The sequence below is a fragment of the Conger conger genome, chromosome 17 (assembly GCF_963514075.1).
Source record: "Conger conger chromosome 17, fConCon1.1, whole genome shotgun sequence".
Taxonomy (NCBI): domain Eukaryota; kingdom Metazoa; phylum Chordata; class Actinopteri; order Anguilliformes; family Congridae; genus Conger; species Conger conger.
In genome coordinates, this window is record NC_083776.1 from 724,830 (window position 1) to 747,329 (window position 22,500).

At 49.0% G+C, this 22,500-nt stretch overlaps 1 protein-coding gene across 3 annotated transcripts in view; it reads right to left on the reverse strand.

Moving 5' to 3' along the window:
* Positions 1-22,500, reverse strand: part of LOC133116730 (interleukin-1 receptor accessory protein-like 1) — a 343,914-nt gene that overhangs the window by 312,607 nt on the left and 8,807 nt on the right. For all 3 annotated transcript variants that reach the window (XM_061226631.1, XM_061226630.1, XM_061226629.1), the window contains exon 2: positions 1,331-1,432. In XM_061226631.1, the coding sequence (XP_061082615.1) occupies positions 1,331-1,412 (82 nt within the window). In that variant the 5' untranslated portion in view covers positions 1,413-1,432. The remainder of the gene's footprint in view (positions 1-1,330; positions 1,433-22,500) is intronic.

Sequence of the window (22,500 nt, forward strand, 5' to 3'; positions counted from 1 at the left end):
ATGAGCTCAGCTGGGTTTAGAGCCCTACGTGAGCTCAGCTGGGTTTAGAGCCCTACGTGGGCTCAGCTGGGTTTAGAGACGGGCGAGTCGCTCACTGAGGTTTAAGCAAGGTCGGAGAACGCGGACGCTCAGCTCAGGGTCACTTCCGGACCGGACCCTAGCAGCTGACCACGAGATGAAAGTGCGAGGAAGTTTGTTTTCAGTCTAACGGGAGCTTGTTACTCTGGCAGAAGCCGTTTCCAGAAGGATTCAATCCAATTTTATTTCTATAGCGCTTTTCACAGAAGACTCTCTCTGTCACAAAGACGCTTTACAGAGTAACAGAAGGGAGGAAACCAGCCCTAAGCCCCCAAACAGCACATGAATCCTCTTCTTAATGTGACGCTTCTAAATTTCCCAGTTATCAGGTGTCCAAGAGCTGCTGACACAGTGGCCATGGGTGCATGTAGTCCATGTGAAATATTACATTACATGACGTTACATTAAATTACAGGCAGATGCTCTCATCCAGAACGACGTACAACAAAGATCGTAACCTTAACCAGGGTTAACACCAAACGTAGGTCACCACCTGCTCAACACCCTACATCCCCCACCATTTTGGCTGTAGTGCGAGGCTACGTTTACTTGGGAGGTATTTGTGTTTTTGCACATCCCTGACCATGGACAAGCGAAGGACAGTGCCCGCGCAGGAGAGGGGGGCGGGGGTGGAGGGGGACTCGTGAGAACTCAAACAGCCTCAGGCCAAGCTTAGCCCGGCTTCAGCGATCAATAGCCGCTTCCATCATCACTCGCCGGAGACGCTGCGCCTGGACCCTCCTGGTCCTCGCCGCGGACCCAGCCCCGAGTCCCGGGCTCAGAGAAGCTCCAGCGCCAGGACCGCCTCCTGAGCTCCGAGCGCGCAGTCACCCCGCCGACCGCCTCCGCCAATTAACCGCACGCGAACGCGGGGAGAGCCGAACGCGTCGCTGTGTCGCAGCACCCCCTTCCTGCCCCGCCCCGCCCCGGTGCCGTCGGGGTCTGAGGAACGCCGAGGCGCTGTCCGGGGCCGCTCCCCGGAGCGCCCGCGCCCTCGCCCGCCTCCGAGAACCTCGCGCCGCGAAGCTCCGCCTTCCGCTTCCCAGCCGCCGCTTTCCCACTTCGGAATAAAAGCGGAAAACAACTTCAGGACGGACGGAGCGGCCATTTTATACACCGCCCCCTGGGCCCCGCAGCGGCCCCGCAGCGGCCCCGCAGAGGCCCCGCCGTGCAGGCGAACGCTGAAACCGGCCCGTGCCGGTCGGTGGACCCGGGGCGACGGGCGTGAGAGAGCGGGCGAGTCGAGGCCTACCTGAACCTCGCTTGGACACAACCTTCAGGCTCTGGACGATCGTGGAGTAGAGCAGGATGAGGAGAGGAATGGGAGCTTTCATTTTCCGCCCGTCCTGCAGTCCTGGAGAGGGGGAGAGGAGGGGAAGGTTAGCGCCCCCCCGCAGGGGAAGTGTGGAATAACACCTGTGACATAAAGAGTTGAGGCTTAATAACTCAGGTTAACGTTACTGCATCAGACGTGGCTCTCAAGATCATTTCAGTTCCTGGGAAATTCCACACAGATATCAGGAAGTCTTTTTTAACACAGCGAGTGGTCAATGAGGGAATAGCTTGCCACAACAGTGGAGGCAGAAACACTTGTTTTTCCAAGTCTAGGCCTGAAACGGAGAGCCACAGACACAGAGAGCAACAGACACAGAGGGCCACAGACACAGAGGGCAACAGACACAGAGAGCAACAGACACAGAGGGCCACAGACACAGAGGGCCACAGACACAGAGGGCAACAGACACAGAGAGCAACAGACACAGAGGGCCACAGACACAGAGAGCCACAGACACGGACAGCAGCAGACACAGAGAGCCACAGACACGGACAGCAGCAGACACAGAGAGCCACAGACACGGACAGCAGCAGACACAGAGAGAAACAGACACAGAGGGCCACAGACACAGAGAGCCACAGACACGGACAGCAGCAGACACAGAGGGCCACAGCTTAGGAGGAATGGTTTGGCTGTATATAAACCTTTATTTGACTAGGAAGTCACATCGTGATTAAAACCTCTTTTACAAATGAGACCTAGCTACGACGGGGTCAATTAGCTGCATAAGATTACAGAATTTCTATCACGGGACCACTACAATACAGTACTATCTATAAGTATGTAGGTATATACAATTCAAAGTGCATAACAATATGCACAGTATGACAGAACATAACATGGTGGTGAAATAAACACATTGGTGCTCCTTAAAACAACTGCAGCTAACTGTGAGAACATCCCTCAGTCTCAGACTGCCATGCAGGGGCCCATATTCCACCACGGTGTGGGCAGGACCACAGAGTCTCAGATTGGGCTGTGGATTGCCGGCCGAGGAGCCCTGGAATTGCGGGCCAAACAAGGGCCAGTTTCTTAAATAAGCTGAACCAATACCACCACAATAACACAGTACAATACAGCTACATCCAGCCACCCTTGTGAATGTTCATTGCAATAGAACGTTTGTTTTTTCCCCATTTGTATTCATTTTTTCTGCCACGTGATTCACTTGTTCTGCCAATTTTCTTCTCAAATAAAAATAATAAAGGTGGTCAAACACCCACCCCACCCCCTATAGCCCCTGCTGCTCCTGAGATTTCTGTCTTCCACAAAATTATATATATTTGAATAAAATCTCATTATTTTTTATCAGGTCAGTGTTGATTGATACTGACTATTACTAATGAGTGAAATGAATCAAATTAGGAATATGGCCATTACACCAATTCAAATCAAAATGTATTATCTTGAGTGACACATTCTGTATTACAGCAGACCGAACCTGTGAAAATGCAATAAATAGATTTGCATAAAGAAACATACTTTAACTGAGACGAGTAAATATATAGTTTTTGCGTCTTATTGAATAATTGTTTTTTTTTAAATGCACATTTTGTCAGCTCATTTTGACATCGCCCTTCTGCAATCGTTATTTGAATTCTTGTTTGACTACATTTTTCCACTGTTACAGGACTTTCATGTATGGCCTTAGTTATAATTAAGCAATGACTCATGATTGTCTGGGGTATATTATGATTATATCCCAGTGAAGGGATCTGGTTCGCAACCCCTTGCTACAATATACCGCAGCCGGGAGTTATTGCTTTTATAAAATACCTATATTACCAAATATGATAATATAGGTATTATAGAGACCAATTCAACTCCAATTAAAACGGGTTTTTTTTTTTCATTTCATCACAAGAATAACTGCCCACTCTCTTTTGTTCAGTCAAACTGGCAGCTAGCACGCTCGTGTTAGCGAGCAGACGAGAGTTTGCGCATGATACACGATTACTCAAACGGAAGTTCCCGCTGATAGCGCAACAACGGATAAACTCTCCGACGTCAGTGGGCTCACGAAACGAAGGTCTACTCATTTTGCTGCATGGAGGTGGCCCGTTGCTCAGCGTGGCGAAAATACTTCTCCGCCTCCTCCGGTCCGCGAGTTCGCTCGCTAATAGCTCTGGAGAGATCCGGCACTCGTGCGCACTCACGGTCGTAATCTCTCTCGCCTGAAGACGCGCGTCGGACGGTTTCTGGGTCATGACGCAGCAGAGGCGGTTGGCTAGCGCAGCTCCGCGTCCCCGCTCACTCGCAGATCACAGGCAACACTGTTGCAAGGTGAGCCATGCCCAAGGGCTGCGTGTAACAGTTTGTAACTTCAATGACTGCTTAGCCACACAGCGAAAATACAAACACAACTGTAGAGAGGCATTAGACATCATAGCCGTGGTACAAAGCTATTACACCATGGTTATTATACCACGGATTGCTAAATTTGCCCCACTCATTTTATAATGTGAAACGCCAGACTGTTGATAGAATCAAACATGCTGTCGAGTGCAGTCTGTTTTCGATCTGGAACTGAAATCAGCGCAACTGGAATCAGACAAACAACACAGATTCTTCAGAATAATCGGATACTCAGCTCTTCAATTCTCCGTTTTCTCACTGCTCTCTTAAACAGAGGAGGCTATGTTTGGAAATGTGTATCATAGCACAACACACTCATGACCTGCTCTGATGTTCGTTTGTGACGAGTGTGTCATGCTGTAATATTCATTTCGGCCATCATCACAACAATGTAGGCCTACTTGATCGTGCCACCGTTCAGCACTTGATGAATCAGACGATGCATTAAACTGGGAGGTTTTGGGTTCGATGGCAGCGGGAGAGAACGTGAGGCTGAGCACGAGGTGAATATTCAGAATCCGTGCCAACGGTGAACTATAAATCACATCTTTCAAAGTTTCAACCAACTCCATCCAAACTTTCTGGGAACATTCCGGAAAAAGCTAAAACTGTTAGAATGCGCAGCAAACCCGGCCGTGCTGTTCTAGAGTGTCAAACAGTAACCAAAGATTTCCCTTACACCCCATCCGTTGGGGGAAACTAGTGTTTAAAGAGACTCATAGAACTCAAGACATCCCACAAAAATACAAGTATAACGTAGAAATAGATTTCTATTAACACCATGAAAATAAACAGGAGTAGAACACTTCACCTGGAGAGTGTACTGACTACTCAGTCATTCAAAACACTGAGTATCAATGCATTAAACATCACTTTCTTCATTTGTGAATAAAAAGTGAGATATGGTTTTCATTTTCCCTTCTTTACAGAGACTAGCCCTCCATCATGACCCTACAGTAGCACCAAATTAAACCGCTAATGCAGCTAATTGTTCGCACATTCATTTCAACACTGGTCTGTATATGTGGTAGCTATGCTGGGAGCACAGTATCAATGGCTGCACACCTGAGGATGCATGTGCAATTGAAGTTGAGCATATACAAAACATAGACCTGTTCCTGAGTTCAGGAATAAGCAAAGATACACGCAACATAATACAAAGAGAATTCTGAAGTACACTGGTCTCAGTGGAGCTCATTGGCTTTTGCATCTTTCCAAATGGCCACCTGTGCGTGGGGTGATGAGGTGATAATGGGAGTTTCCTCCAAGCGTAGTGTTCGGGAGCCCAGGAGCGGGGCTTCATTCATTCACAGTGTTTCATTTTCCATCAATGACGGCTGTTTGTCTCAACAAATCCTTTCTCTGCGCGGAGATGAGCTGTGCGGGATCATGTGTGGGAGAGACCAGCGTCTTCGCTGAAAGCGCGTAGCCCGATAAGAGCGTTTACATCGTCCCCGCACGCCAGCAGCCCAATCTCTTTGTGCTCCTCCAGACATTTTTTCGAGGAACGCTCGACGACTGCCAAGCGCGTTTGGCACCGCGCGGCCGGGGATTGTGGGTTCTGTGTTCGACAGTCGGGTCTTAAGAACATGTTGGCGATAAGCTCATCAATTTGTTCGAAATGTGTGCCGCTGGCTTGGGTTCCCGTCGATAGGCCTGTTACCGTTCGCCCACGCCGCCCGAGCCCAAACGGGCCGCCTGCAGCACCGCTGAGCGTGTTCGCCATGCGGGGAGCGGGTCAGGGACCGGGTCACGGACCGGGTCAGGGACCGGGCCAAACACCCCGGGGACATCAGCACTCCTAACGGCACATGACTCACTACAGACCGCACCTCACCACGAGCATCTGCATACGCTGCTCACATTTCAGACAGACTCCTTCCATTTTAATCTCTTTTTTATCTCTCAACAGCATGGAGATGATCTGAGCTACCTTTAAGAAGCCCCCCGCCCTCCTCTCTCCCCCTCCATCTTCGCCCGCGAATGCCTCCACATTCCCCTCTCCAGCTCTCCTGGAACTCTGGGAGAAATCTTATCATTTTAATTAGCCTTCCCTCTTGTGAGGTACAAACATTTACACAAAAGGCGGCCTGGATGAGCCAGCCTCCCATTCCAGCCCACCAGCCACAGATGAGGATTATTAAATGTCTGATCGCTCACCTCTAATAACTGCCCACAATTCACGGGGAGGTGCAGCGGGAAAAATTAAGAGAAAAATCATCGGCACTTCACCGGGCGGCCGTTGTTGTTTTTTTCGCCTTCTCGTAAACTTACACCAGCAAGACATTGTCTTCAGGTTCTTCTCTGCTGGATTTGGAGCTTTCGGAAAAATGAAAACTTTTAAGTTTGGTTCCACAGAACAACGCCTGCAGTCATGCCCGTTATAAAGCCGATGAATGAATTCTGGGTAATTGGACCAAATAGGTTACACAGGTTCAATCACTTCCCCCCGCCCTTTACACTATGTCAGCGATAGCAAATGCATTTCTCTCTTACAAAGATCTGACTCGCTTGGCAATGGAGTATTTGTAGAAATAATACCATATTAATTCGGAATTATAACATGGCCAAGTAAAAAATGTAGCATACATTTACTAATACAGTATCTACACAGACACCACACACACACATACACACACACACACAACCAAAAAAACTGCTTGATTTGAACAAGCAAAGCACAGTTATATTGTTTCCAGGGAAACTGGCCATGCAGGTAATTATAAGAATGTTCTCCAGGTTGTTCTCAGAAACAGCCTGCTTGTAAGGTGAGCTCTACCATGCTTTGGATTGTAATCTATTGTATAGATTTCCATGGTTTATCAAGCATGATCCTTTTCCTCAAAGAATATTAATTTCAGAAACAGTACTTCTAAGACATGAACAAGTAAAAAAAGGCTTGTGTTAAATTCCATAACGTGTATTACAAAACATGAAATTGCTTTCTTAAATGCATTTGTATTGATACTGTACATTCCAGTCTGTACAACTAATTTTTCAGCAATACACAAACACTAAAACAAATACAGGATATTCTTTGACTCCTGTGAAGCAACATTACATAATCTGAGCGATTAGTAATTTATTGTTAGTTTTGCCAATAGATTTAGGGCACCTCTTCAAGCTGTGCCTCTCCCCGTCCCTCCCTACCTCCCTGTACACCTTAACTGTTTTTACCTGTGTTATTTACTCGTGTCATTACGGTGATACCTTTCCGTTGTTTAAAAAAACAACTAATTCTGACAATCAAATAGGCCCTGGTCCTTATCTTTGTTGTGCAGGTAGCAGTTGAAATTGTACTTCCCTCTCGGGTCTTTCAGCGCACTTATCCCTGGTATGGGTATGCACTTTGCACTTTGTTGTACGTCGCTCTGGATAAGAGCGTCTGCTAAATACCATGTAATGTAATGTAATGTAATGAATATATATTTTATTGAGCTTACTGAATGCCATTCTGTGATGTGGAAAGAATCTTCAGTGTTTTTCTGCAGGATTTTGTTTTACCGCATTGGGGTCCAAAGCCCCATATGCTGGGGTGCGGCTGTAAGAGAGTCTGTGAGTGACTAGCTGTGACATTGGGATGGTGCTCTCTCATCTCTTTAATATTTACAGTGCTCACCGCTCTCTCCCGCTCCATACGATAGGCAAACATGTACTACGTTTTAAAATATATACAGCAATCAGTGGCCAGGGTCAGATTCATCTCTTTATCTCTACCCTGCACCCTCCCCTTCTCTCCTCCCCCCCTCCTCTCTAACAATGAGCACCTCCTCTCTCCCTCTCCCCCTCCTCTCTAACAATGAGCACCTCCTCTCTCCCTCTCCCCCTCCGCTCTAACAATGAGCACCTCCTCTCTCCCTCTCCCCCTCCGCTCTAACAATGAGCACCTCCTCTCTCCCTCTCCCCCTCCTCTCTAACAATGAGCACCTCCTCTCTCCCTCTCCTCTCTAACAATGAGCACCTCCTCTCTCCCTCTCCCTCTCCTCTCTAACAATGAGCACCTCCTCTCTCCCTCTCCCTCTCCTCTCTAACAATGAGCACCTCCTCTCTCCCTCTCCCCCTCCTCTCTAACAATGAGCACCTCCTCTCTCCCTCTCCCCCTCCTCTCTAACAATGAGCACCTCCTCTCTCTCTCTCCCCCTCCTCTCTAACAATGAGCACCTCCTCTCTCCCTCTCCCTCTCCTCTCTAACAATGAGCACCTCCTCTCTCCCTCTCCCCCTCCTCTCTAACAATGAGCACCTCCTCTCTCCCTCTCCCCCTCCTCTCTAACAATGAGCACCTCCTCTCTCATACACTCTACTGCCTCTCTTCCTCTCCACCACCTCTCTCTCTCTCTCTCTCTCTCTCTCTCTGTGAATTCAATCAAATTTAACATCTACAATTTCCCATGACACCACTCTGCCCACAGCTGCAATGCACATGTGTGCACATGAATATTTGTGTGCATGTGTGTGTGTGTCTGTGTGTGTGTATACCTGTGTGTACGTGTCATGTGGAAGTGCACATTGCAATAATCATAATCATAATCATGTTCCATGTTCCAGATTTGAACACAAGAATTTAGAATCATGCAAATTAACAAAAAAATACAGCACATGTTATGTTTGGAAGACTAAATGCAGCTTGCTAAAAAGCATGTAAATATATTTTAAACTTACATATTTCATCATTTGCCTCTTGTGCTCCAATAAAATGCATTTTCTATGAGCTCCTGTGCAGCATTCGCTGTAGTTTTCATTTGCCTGGACACCATTCTGTTCCGAGGGCCTGATGATATTTCTGTACAACTCTGCCCCTAGTGGGCAGTTTAAACACAGCCGATGCAGATGTGGAACAGTCACGGTGTGATGTATGCGTTAACATACTGGAGGTGAAATTGCTCACAAAGAACACTCACCTAACAGGGACATTTCACACAGCTATCAAATATAGGACCCCGGAAGGCAGAATTGATATGGGTAACTGCTAGGCACTATAAGGCCAGGTAATGACTGGAAGGACAGTATAACTGTGGGCTAGGTGTAGCTTTCAGGCAGTAAAGGGCAGATTTATTGCGTAGGGAGCGGTGTAACAGAGACTGTTATTCTCTGCACTGGATGGCCCATTACCATTCAGATTTTCACCCGGTGGGAAAAATACGACTGTCAACTGTTACTGACTTCTGTCGGAGGGGAGTATACATGCAAACACGCCATCCCTCAGAGTCGTGCGGATCCGCTTGGTTTGAAAGGGTTTTAAAAGAGACAGACTTCACAGACTCCAGAATTCACAGGATTACGTTATTGATCTATCGGGCAGCCACGGTGTAAGAGACATACTGCAGCATACTCATGAGGACCTGATTTCAGCTGTTACTGACGCTGTGTACTTCATTCCAGCTTCAGTTTACTGCCCCACTCAGCTGTGCTCTATTCCAGCTTCTGAGTAAGCCACACATGTTGGTTGCCCACACAAGGGTAGACAACCGCACACACAACCACACACACCCTCACACACACACACACACACGCACACCCGCATACACCCGCACAATGCTGAGTTTGCAATTATTTGCACTGCATTTCCCATGATACCATGGACACATTTCAGAATATACAGCTGCAAACATTTCATAAGCAAGCATTCTTCATTATTTTGGCCATCATTAATAAATATTAGGTCACAGTTTCCAGAGTCTGGAATTCCAGCATTAAGTGCATATTGTAGCCTCATGTGGAGGACTGTCAAGCCACATCAGTTACACAACGTGTAAAAGCAAAATGGCTGCTTTTGTGCAGGTTGAACTGGCCTGGTAATAATGATGATCATTATTACGAGATCTCTCAGCACGTGTGCGTGTTCAGTGCTCCAAAACACGGCATTGGGCACATCATTTATTAATACAAACTAAATACATTTTTAAATATATATTACACAGAAATTCTGGTAGCCATGTTGTACATATGTATATAACACTAAGTTACCAAGTCATTTATTTGACTTCAGTTTATAACGGAAAGAAAAAAAGAAAACCTGATCTTGCGGACTGGTGAATAATGTAGTAGATAAATTTTAGTAGATCTCAGTAAAATTAGCCTTATACAGTTGGCTCCATCTGGAACAGAACGGCATTTATGATAAATCAGCATGAATTACATTTTATCTCAAAATGATGCTGTAATTAGCAGGCTAATGGGTATAGCTCCGTTTGACATATTGTCATCAAAAGGACTTTTCCTCACAGTTTAAACGGACTTCACACCGCCAGGTCAGAGCCATGAGCATCACTGGCCTCCGCCCGGCTCAAACGCTCAGGTCACATTGCTCACCTTTGTGATTTCATTTCTTCTCCACTGAGGTTTTAACACAGGCAGATTTAGGAAGAGCCGCAATTGGGGTGTAGTTTTAATGATGTCACAATTGGGGTGTAGTTTTAACGATGTCACAGTTATTCAACCGCGAAAGACCTGTGGTGGTCCATAGGAACCATGGGCATTGAACAGCTTGTAGTGCGTTTACAATAATGTTCTGAACATTTATAGCTGTTCACTTCTCACACATGGCGATGCTTGCTGATATTTAACGGATCAAATGTACCCCATGTAAAGTGTAAACTGTTTTAAAACTAAACTATCAATTTAAAATTGATCAAATTAATCAGCACCACATTACTATTAATACATGCAGCATATTTTATAACTGGTTTTCCTCGCTGTGGTACCACGCTGCCCATGGATAATTCGACCAGCTGTCAATCTGCAGAGAGACACAAGGTGGGTGGGCAGGCCTACCGCGCTCTGCCTGACGGCATCCTGCGCTCCCCCACAATGCACCACTCCGGTGACGATGGCGTGAGGCCCGGGAGGCTTTGGCCGCCTGCCGGTTTTGCAGGTGTGGTTTCGGGTGCATTTCGTGGGGACAATAGGACCATATGTCTGCCCTGAAGAGATACAAGCAGGAAGAGCCACGAGCGACAAGCGGCTAGCGACAAGCGGCTAGCGACAAGCGGCTAGTGACAAGTGGTGAGCGACAAGCCGAGAGCCGCCAATTCCCTCCATCCCTCCCTCCACCTCGGGGCCCCAGAAGGCCCTGTGCTGCAGTGCTGGTCTCACAGCTCAGGGCCCCGGGGCCCGGGCACCATAGGGGTCCCTGGGAGCTGCTGTGAGATGTCAGAGAGCAGAGTACACGTCCCTCAGCCATGGCAGCCATCTTGGATCATTATAATGCACAGAACACAGGCACTGTCCTCCCTCTGACTGCTGAGCTTTGGCCTGCCTCACCTCATCACAGCAGCACAGCCTCCATTTCCCATAAGCCCCTCACAGCAGCACAGCCTCCATTTCCCATAAGCCCCTCACCATCACTGCCAGCTGCTGGCCTTCTCTCGCAGTCTGTGAGTTTTGCCCAAAGACACTGAGGACTGCACACACACACACACACACACACACACCTCACACAGACTCTGGCACATGTACACACACACACACACACACACACACACACACCTCACACAGACTCTGGCACATGTACACACACACACACACACCTCACACAGACTCTGGCACATGTACACACACACACACACACACACACACACACCTCACACAGACTCTGGCACATGTACACACACACACACACACACACACACACCTCACACAGGCTCTGGCATGTGCACACGCATACCAGCACACACACAGGCACATTCATGCGCACACACAAATGCACAGCCTATATCCAAAGGAGCAATAAGAATAGTACTTTGTACATGCCCCATGATGGAGGATAGACAGCCGCCATCTTGATAAACACAAACCCTGCATCACACTGAGGACACGGCTCATCCTCCACCATGATAAACACAAACCCTGCATCATACTGGGGTCACGGCTCATCCTCCACCATGTCCTCAGGAAGATAGGAAGAGCACACTCTTACTTCTCAACTGCAGCTCTGAGCGCAACAGTTCACTCAAACGAATGGGGAGCGATGCAATAACACGCTGCACTAACACGCTGCTCTAACACGCTAAAGTACACACGATGCACTAACACGCTGCTCTAACACGCTGCACTAACACGCTGCTCTAACACGCTGCACTAACACGCTGCTCTAACATGCTGCACTCACACGCTGCACTAACACGCTGCACTAACACGCTGCACTAACACGCTAAAGTACACACGCTGCACTAACACGCTGCACTAACACGCTGCACTAACACGCTGCTCTAACACGCTGCACTAACACGCTGCTCTAACACGCTGCACTAACACGCTGCTCTAACACGCTGCACTAACACGCTAAAGTACACACGCAAACAGACATAGTGCAGACATGCATTCACACCAGCTGTGTATTTTTGGTTTTGAAATAATAATAATAATTATAATAATAATAATACAAATTATTATTGTTATTATTGTTATTAGCATTGTAGGACATATCATGGTAAAATATCGGTTAATCCTCAGCAATCTACGGTGGTCATAGATTAGCGTTTAATCCCCATTTGTTTAATCCGCGGGATCTGTTACGTCCCTTATTGCAGAGGTCGCGCAAAGCCGGCTAATCCCTCCCCGGGCTGACCGTCTCATGAGTTCATTTCGCAGTCAGACCCATCATCCCCGGCTGTCGCTAAAACCCGGGGGGAGCGCGTCCGCCCCCCCGCCCCCCCCCCCGTGATTCACGGCCCGCCCTGGCAGAGAGCGCGGCGGCCATCTCCTTAAACTGGCCCAATTACCCTCCTGTGCGCCCGCGCGCGGCACCGCCAGCGCTTAAAAATCAATCCTCTGCCTGACCGGGCAAGGTCGGGGCCCATCGCCCGCGGAGGACAACTCGGGTTCCGGGCCAGACGCTTCAGGAGGGGTCTCAAGGACGTACACTTCAACTGGGATTGAGACTTCCTGGTGGGCGTGTGCGCGTGTGTGTGTGTGTGTGTGTGTGTGTGTGTGTGTGTGTGGGAGGGGAGGTATGGGAGCTTTGTCCTAACCCGTCAGATCAACTATCACTTCACAATATCTAGAGGAGAACATGTTGCCACTGGCAACTACACAGAAGACATTTTAGAGAGAGCAAGTCCTTTGTATGAACTCCATCTAGCTAGCAAATCCGTCTATATTAAATTGATGGAAAGTAACAATTAGGGAAATGGTGTCAAAAACCTAATTTCGTCTGTCAACGCTATCTGTAGTTAAACAGCCCCAAAGCTGACTACCTGCGATTCCCAGGCTCTTGACCGGAGGAAGAGCAGGCACGTTTTAATTAAAAACACCGTTGAAAGTAAAGCTCTGTTTAGCAGCCGAACATTCTCCAGGCTGAGGAGATCGCTCCTCCTGGGCTGCCTTCGTAGGTCAGGAAGGCATCGAGTGCCATCCCATTCGAGAGCTTGCAAAGAATTACGCTTTCTAAAGAGCCTTCATTTGGATGATTTTGAAGGCAGCATGCATATACCCTTCGCCGAGAAAGATATCCCACCAGTCTTTGCAATTACCGAAGGCTTCTCAGTTCTGATAAAATAATTGTGGTTGAAAATAGTAGCGCACCGAACTGAATAAGAGACTCATTCACAAGAGCGCTCGATATTACGTTGTAGTTTCATATTTTAAACTACATTTACATTTTCATTATCCGGAATCAAGCATTTAAGCCTTCCGAGTAGCCAGTTAACTTACTCGCAATCGTGCATCGTCATGTATCATGTAATCATCTTCTGTGAGGCCCTCCTGGCTTCAAAGTCTCATTATGTGCTGCCTACGCACCTCTGGATATGCCTTTTCAGGACTAGCCAGGCAACTGCCTTAAGGTACTTTCAGTATAACCTGTTTCTCTGTGTTCTCAGACCTGACAAATCAGAGTGAGAGGCATTTTTATGAAGCACGAAACACTCACCCCAATAGAGCACTCAACACTCACTCTACTGCAAACTAACCAATAACCCCACTTCAGCACTAAACACTAACCCCACTGCAGCACTAAACACTCACCCCACTGCAGCACTAAACACTCACCCCACCTCAACACTAAACACTCACCCCACTGCAGCACTAAACACTCACCCCACTGCAGCACTAAACACTCACCCCACCTCAACACTAAACACTCACCCCACTTCAACACTAAACACTCACCCCACTGCAACACTAAACACTAACCCCACTGCAGCACTAAACACTCACCCCACTGCAGCACTAAACACTCACCCCACTGCAACACTAAACACTCACCCCACTGCAGCACTAAACACTCACCCCACTTCAACACTAAACACTCACCCCACCTCAACACTAAACACTCACCCCACTTCAACACTAAACACTCACCCCACTGCAGCACTAAACACTCACCCCACTTCAGCACTAAACACTCACCCCACTGCAGCACTAAACACTCACCCCACTGCAGCACTAAACACTCACCCCACCTCAACACTAAACACTCACCCCACTTCAACACTAAACACTCACCCCACTTCAGCACTAAACACTCACCCCACTTCAACACTAAACACTCACCCCACTGCAGCACTAAACACTCACCCCACTTCAACACTAAACACTCACCCCACTTCAGCACTAAACACTCACCCCACTTCAACACTAAACACTCACCCCACTGCAGTACTAAACACTCACCCCACTTCAACACTAAACACTCACCCCACTTCAACACTAAACACTCACCCCACCTCAACACTAAACACTCACCCCATGTGTCACTCACCCCAAAACTTAGTCCAAAAACAGCCGATGGTGGAAATCCAGGCAGACAGGTACACGCAGGGCAGGCAGAGCGTAACCAAGGAGACAGACCAAACCAGAAAAAGTACAAAACGAGATCCAAAAAAACACAGAAAGTCCAAAGCCGGGCAGATATCAAAAACAGACAGAATAATAAGGGACAAAAGCACAGGGGCAGCTAGAACCAGGGTACGGAACACAAGGGCAGACCTCGGAAACAGGGAGAGACGAACTAGCAACGAGAAACTGAAAAGGACAGGTTTAAATACACAACTAACAAGCACAAAACAGGTGGAATGAATGACAGGAGACAGGAAGGAAGTACATATAAGGAGTGGGAGATGGAGACACAAAATGGAGCACAGCTGAAACAAATGAATGAGGGTGAATGAAACAGAAAACAGACTACGGTGAGCACCGAGGGTGAAAGTAAACCAAAACACTAAGGACTTGGACAAATAATGGAGAACAGAGAAACACAGATGGCAAAAGGGCACAGATGTGACACCATGCGGGTTTAAACATTAAACCAACTGCAACACTAAACATCCGTCCCACTACAATACTAAACATCCATCCCACTGCAACACTAAACACTCACCCCACTGCAGTACTAAACACTCACCCCACTGCAACACTAAACACTCACCCCACCTCAACACTAAACACTCACCCCACCTCAACACTAAACACTCACCCCACTTCAACACTAAACACTCACCCCACCTCAACACTAAACACTCACCCCACCTCAACACTAAACACTCACCCCACTGCAGCCCTAAACACTCACCCCACTTCAACACTAAACACTCACCCCACTGCAGCACTAAACACTCACCCCACCTCAACACTAAACACTCACCCCACCTCAACACTAAACACTCACCCCACCTCAACACTAAACACTCACCCCACCTCAACACTAAACACTCACCCCACCTCAACACTAAACACTAACCCCACTGCAGCACTAAACACTCACCCCACTTCAACACTAAACACTCACCCCACCTCAACACTAAACACTAACCCCACTGCAGTACTAAACACTCACCCCACTGCAGTACTAAACACTCACCCCACCTCAACACTAAACACTCACCCCACTGCAACACTAAACACTCACCCCACTGCAGCACTAAACACTCACCCCACTGCAGGAATAGACACTCACCCAATTGCAACACTGAACACTCACCCCACTGCAACACTGAACACTCAATCCACTGCAACACTGAACACTCAATCCACTGCAACACTGAACACTCAATCCACTGCAACACTGAACACTCACCCCACTGCAACACTGAACACTCAATCCACTGCAGCACTAAACACTCACCCCACTGCAACACTGAACACTCAATCCACTGCAACACTGAACACTCAATCCACTGCAACACTGAACACTCAATCCACTGCAACACTGAACACTCACCTCACTGCAACACTGAACACTAATCCCCCTGCAGCAGTAAACTTTAATCCCCACTGCAAATCTATCATCAATTCCTTTAGCGGTTGCCGCGCATTAGTCACCCACCACGGAGCAGCCTTCGCAGGCCGCTATTACAAAACAAATGAATATTGATGGTTATGAAAGGGACGCTGTTATGATACGGTCTGAGAGCTGGAGATTATACTGTCTGAAGCAATGATAAAGCCACTCCTTTATTGCTTGTTTCTTTAATGAATGAATGCAAAGCATTTAAATTTAGTGGCATTGCAGCTGGACAGCACCACCCAGGAGGCAGCCAAATGCACAAAGCGTTTTGGAGCAGGAGGAGCCGGGGTTGGAGGGTTGGGCGCGTGGGCAGGATGGTTCACTTCCTGTGTGGGAGAATGAGTCCCACGGCACCGCGCTTATCTTTATTAAGCAGTAAATAAAGATGAAGGTTCTCCCGGAAACATGCACGGCCAGTCTGGGGAGAGAGGTGCAGTGGGAGAGTGCAGTGGGGGTGCAGTGGGAGTGGGGGTGCAGTGGGAGAGTGCAGTGGGAGAGGGGGTGCAGTGGGAGTGGGGGTGCAGTGGGAGAGGGGGTGCAGTGTGAGTGGGGGTGCAGTGGGAGAGGGGGTGCAGTGGGGGAGTGCAGTAGGAGAGGGGGTGCAGTGGGAGTGGGGGTGCAGTGGGAGAGGGGGTGCAGTGGGAGAGTGCAGTGGGAGAGGGGGTGCAGTGGGAGTGGGGGTGCAGTGGGAGAGGGGGTGCAGTGTGAGTGGGGGTGCAGTGGGAGAGGGGGTGCAGTGGGGGAGTGCAGTAGGAGAGGGGGTGCAGTGGGAGAGTGCAGTGGGGGTGCAGTGGGAGTGGGGGTGCAGTGGGAGAGGGGGTGCAGTGGGAGTGGGGGTGCAGTGGGAGAGTGCAGTGGGAGAGGGGGTGCAGTGGGAGTGGGGGTGCAGTGGGAGAGGGGGTGCATTGGGAGAGTGCAGTAGGAGAGGGGGTGCATTGGGAGAGTGCAGTGGGAAAGGCAGTGTGGAGTTGGATGGGGGGTTGAGTAGGAAGGGGTGCAGTAGGTGGGGGGGTGCAGTATGTGGGGGGGTGCAGTAGGTGGGGGGGGTACAGTGGGAGAGGGGGTGTGGAGTTGGATGGGGGGTTGAGTAGGAAGGGGTGCAGTAGGGGGGGGGGGGGGGTGTTATCTGCTGGCTGTTCCACCAGTTGCCTCTGTGCTTACTGACTGTAACTGGGGGAATAAATCCACCCAAACAAAAAAGGCTAATTCTGCCAAATAAATACAGAGAATACGAAGCAAGACAAATGTCCCTCTCTGTGAGTGTGGCAGGACCGCTTAGCAGCACAGAGAAGAAAAAAAGTAGAGAAATCTGCTGCCACTTAATTGCTGAAGGAAGCAAACTGTGCAGACAAAGTCAAACAGGGTTAAGCTCCAATAACACAGTCAGCAGAGATCTGTGCACAGTCTAATGGGGTTCAGCTCCAATAACACAGTCAGCAGAGATCTGTGCACAGTCTAATGGGGTTAAGCTCCAATAACACAGTCAGCAGAGATCTGTGCACAGTCTAATGGGGTTCAGCTCCAACAGCACAGTCTGCTGGGCTCTGAGCATAGTAAAAAATGTTAAGCTCCAATAACACAGTCTGCAAAGCTCTCTGCACAGTCAAATGGGGTTAAACTCTACTCACAGAATCTGCTGTTAGTATGTACAATCAAACAGGGTTAATACAGCATGAGGCTCCAATAACACAGTCCTGAACTCTCTGCACAGGGTAAATACAGCATTAGGCTCCAATAACACAGTCCTGAACGCTCTGTACAGGGTTAATACAGTGTGAGGCTCCAATAACACAGTCCTGAGCTCTCTGTACATGGTTAATACAGTGTGAGGCTCCAATAACACAGTCCTGAACTCTCTGCACAGGGTTAATACAGCATGAGGCTCCAATAACACAGTCTACTGAGTTGGCTTTAGGGCTGCAGGTCTAGCACAGCAAGGTGGACCCTGCTGTGGCCTCGTGAACACCTGATCGGGGCACCCACCTCTAATGCAGATGATTATATCTACCACAGACAGAAAACAAACACTGCCATTGACCTGGAACTGTGTGTGTGTGCATACATGTGCATGTATGTGTGTTTAAACACGCTGCAGTAGCACTGCAATGCTTCATTTCTACTGGAGGGAGGGAACATCAATATCTGACAAAGAGGATGTCTCCTCAAGCAGGAGATCATAAGCCAGGATGTCAGTGAGTTACTCTGCCATGATGTGGTGTGGGGGAGGGTGTGGGTGTGGGTGTGGGTTGGGGACAGGGTGTGGGTGTGGGTGTGGGAGAGGGTGTGGGTGTGGGTGTGGGTGGGGGACAGAGTGTGGGTGTGGGTGGGGGACAGAGTGTGGGTTGGGGACAGGGTGTGGGTGTGGGTGTGGGTGTGGGAGAGGGTGTGGGTGTGGTGTGGGTTGGGGACAGGGTGTGGGTTGGGGACAGGGTGTGGGAGAGGGTGTGGGTGTGGGAGAGGGTGTGGGTGTGGTGTGGGTTGGGGACAGGGTGTGGGTTGGGGACAGGGTGTGGGAGAGGGTGTGGGTGTGGGTGTGGGAGAGGGTGTGGGTGTGGTGTGGGTTGGGGACAGGGTGTGGGTTGGGGACAGGGTGTGGGAGAGGGTGTGGGTGTGGGTGTGGGAGAGGGTGTGGGTGTGGGTGTGGGAGAGGGTGTGGGTGTGGGAGAGGGTGTGGTGTGGGTTGGGGACAGGGTGTGGGTGTGGGAGAGGGTGTGGGTGTGGGTGTGGGTGTGGGAGAGGGTGTGGGTGTGGGTTGGGGACAGGGTGTGGGAGAGGGTGTGGGTGTGGTGTGGGTTGGGGACAGGGTGTGGGTTGGGGACAGGGTGTGGGAGAGGGTGTGGGTGTGGGTGTGGGAGAGGGTGTGGGTGTGGGTGTGGGAGAGGGTGTGGGTGTGGGTTGGGGACAGGGTGTGGGAGAGGGTGTGGGTGTGGGTGTGGGAGAGGGTGTGGGTGTGGGTGTGGGTTGGGGACAGGGTGAGGGTGTGGGTGTGGGAGAGGGTGTGGGTGTGGGTGTGGGAGAGGGTGTGGTGTGGGGGACAGGGTGTGGGTTCCCCTGCTACCCGGGGCTTCCTCTGCAGCCGGGCCCTCTGATGGTCTCACACAGGCCGGCTCCCCCTCACACACAGCCAGGAGGGCCTCCTGGGTCCTACTCATAACTCCAGAGCATAAACACGCCAGCGCTATTGGACGGGCAGCACCGAGACGGCACCAGAACCGGGTCTCCCTCTCCCCACAGCCTCACACACACACAGCCTCGTCTTCAGGGATGGCTAAACGTACATTAAAATACATTTATTATATTTATATTTCTGTAAAATATCACTGCTCACATAAACCTGACAGCATGAACTAAAATATAAGTGGCAGAGGAATTGGGTTGCAGGGGCACAACAGGGGTGGCAGCCATCTTGCCCAACCAGTCAGAGAAAGAACATCAAGAACAGCGGGAATTAGCAATAAATTATTATGGTCTTGAAATGTTAATAACTCGATACACACTTTGCTTTATAAACCCTTCGTTAAACAAACATATCAGGTTTCATGGTTTCTCATTTCGTAATAATAGCCTCCAAAAATGTCAAACTTATGTTGAGAATGTATTGCAAACATGAAATGTACTCATTTGCTCTTTCATGGCCCGGGACCGTAGTATTGTCTTATTTTGCTTGTGAATATGCTCCTCGCTGTTGTTGTCCAATGTCAAGTGTCTATTCTTTCATCTGACAACTGGCAACTGCAAAATGACTTCGCTAGTTTTGGCAGTGAAATTTCCAGATCACGTAACTACTAGGCAGTGAGGATGAGAGTGAGGAACGCTCCTATTGCAGCAAATCAATGTACAATGAAGCAAATCAAACGCCTTGAAAACACAAAGGTGGATTTCAGAAAAGTAACAGGATGAGCGGATGGCTTAAAAAAAGCAGTCGCCGATCAACTGTGGCAAAACATCTGACCACTATTAGCCAACAGGGGTACAGGCCATCAATAACCTTCCCTGTCCTTTCACACACTGCTGTTGCCCAAGCTGTAAAAATGCTTATTGTGGAAGTCGATCCACATAACATCTACCTTCAGATGAGCTGTCGGCTACAGGACTGATCCTGGCCCGCAACAGCAGGACACAGTTTCTAAATGAACATAATCAGGAGCAGCGTAGGGCGGGAGAGACGGAGCGCCCTGGCTGTCCGAGCTCGCAGCTGAAGGAGGTTTCTGAGGATTCTGCACGATGTGGGGCTTCAAATGAGCGGGGAGATAAAGTACATCATTTGAGCTGGGCCAATGTGCATCCGCGTGTCTGGCTGAGTCCTTTTTATCTCCTAAATTGCTTACTGTGGATAAGAAATGGGTTGTATGCCGATTTTCTTTTTTGTTTGTTTGTTGCCAAATTCTAGCAATTTGGAGGATGTGTTTTTGCTTACAACTTGATGTTATAGCTTTTGAGAGTTTGAAGAGTGACAAGGCAGTGGATTTTATTGTAATTTCATTAGCCGACTAATATTGTGCAATTTCTGGCTATAACAATACTTACCAAGATAGGTGGCTAGTAAACACCTATCCCAGTGATCCAGTTAGGAAATGTGTACATTTGCAGCATGGCCTATCTATTGTATTCACAGCCTGCTGGCTTACCACAATGTGAGTCCAAACAATGCCTCTCTTCTGGGCTGTTTGGTCACGTGTGTTATGTAGGCCTCAGCAAGCAATACGCTTACGTCGCTGTAATGTTGTTTACATCCGTTTACCTTGGCCTAGTTTTTTCCTTTGCTATTCTAAGGACATTGTTGGAGACATTTGCATGAACTGAAAACGTGTTCCAGCTGAAGATTTAGGCTAAGTTGAAGCTACAGCCGCTCAGAAAGGTCTGTCAATTCCCTTCACTGTACGCTCACGACAGCGCTGAATTCTGGCGTGCGAAGTGCGCTGGTTACATCAGAAAAAGGACGGCCCAAAATGCCCAGTGCAATCTGTCAATGCAGCCGAGCACACCCCTGTATAGGAGCCGAATCGGATACATGAACATGGATGCACAGGAAACGCTGCCCAACCCGGTCATCTTCAGCCGTGTGCTGTTCTCGCCTGTTCAGTGAGTCCTCAGCAGGCCAGCGCGTGTCCTCAGGACTGCCGTCTCCTCCACGCCGTACACGGTTTGACGTCTGCGTCTTTACTGGGGGGAAATTAGGCCACCGCGGACATGACAGCGCTGGTTACAGGGGGATTGGACGTAATGAGCCCCTGGTCACACGGGCACACAGCTGAACAGCGAGCCGTGACTGGTACCCAGGAACGCAGACGCAATTAAGCCCTGCTAGTGTCAAGCCCGACATTTCCACACCGAGACAACACCTGGACGAGCGAGCTCAGGGAGGTCTCTCTCTCGCTCTCTCTCCGGCGGCCATTTTCCCCAGGAGCTCCGCACCTGTAAACGCGCGTAATGGAAGCGCTCCGCCCGCTAATGTATGCCCCGTCACAGCCCAGAGACCAGTAAATTTCAAGGCTTCTTTTTTTTTCTCCTTTTTATCCTGGCTGTAATTTGTTGTCTATCGGGGCCTGAGCTCATGAATGACTCAAAAGCACAGCTCAGGAGAAGGCATTCAAATGAGTTTTCCCCAGAGCAGTTTTTTACGGTTCTGCCACGTTGATTGGAACACAAGCACACGTACAAATATACTCTCAGTGAATAATGTATTAGGTAGACCTGTACACCAGCGGGTTAATGCAAACATTTAATCAGCCAATCGAGTGGCAGCAACTAAATGCGTAAAAGAACGCAGACGTTGTCAAGAGGTTCATCTGTGATCTAAGTGACCTCTTGGTGCCAGACAGGGTGGTTTGAGTATCTAGGAAACTGCTGATCTCCTGGGATTTTCACACACAACAGTCAGAGTTGGCAGAGAATTGTGAGAAAAACTAAAAAACATCCAGTGAGCAGCAGTTCTGCAGTCAGAAACGCGTTGTTAATGAGAGAGGTCAGAGGAGAAGGGTCAAACTGGTAGAAGCTGACAGAAAGGTGACGGTAACCACACATTACAACAGTGGTATGAGAAGATCATCTCTGAACACACAACACATCAAACCTCTACGTGGACAGGCTACAGCAGCACTAATAAAGTGCTCTCAGGGTGTATATCACAATGCCAGTGCCTGGATATAGAAGCTTAATTTCAACAACAAACAGTCCACCAATAACTTGAGCCCAGAGCCCACTGCTGTAGCCCGACTACTGAAGAGCTCTCTAGGGCTTCTTTGGTTTTCTCTTACATTTCATCTCCCAGAATTCCTTTGGGAAGTTCCTACATGTACTTCTCCCATCCCCCCCATTGTCTGCGGATGGGATGCACACTGACAGTTGGAAAATCATTGTATTAAGGTTTGGGGGGTGGTGCTGGGTTTCCATGTGCCAGTCATGACAGGGCCGGCAGAATCCCACGGAGAACAAAAGCCCAGTGCGAGCCCAGAGACCCTTCGGAAGGGCGTCGCGTCGTTGCCAAAAGGAATTCACAATTCTTCC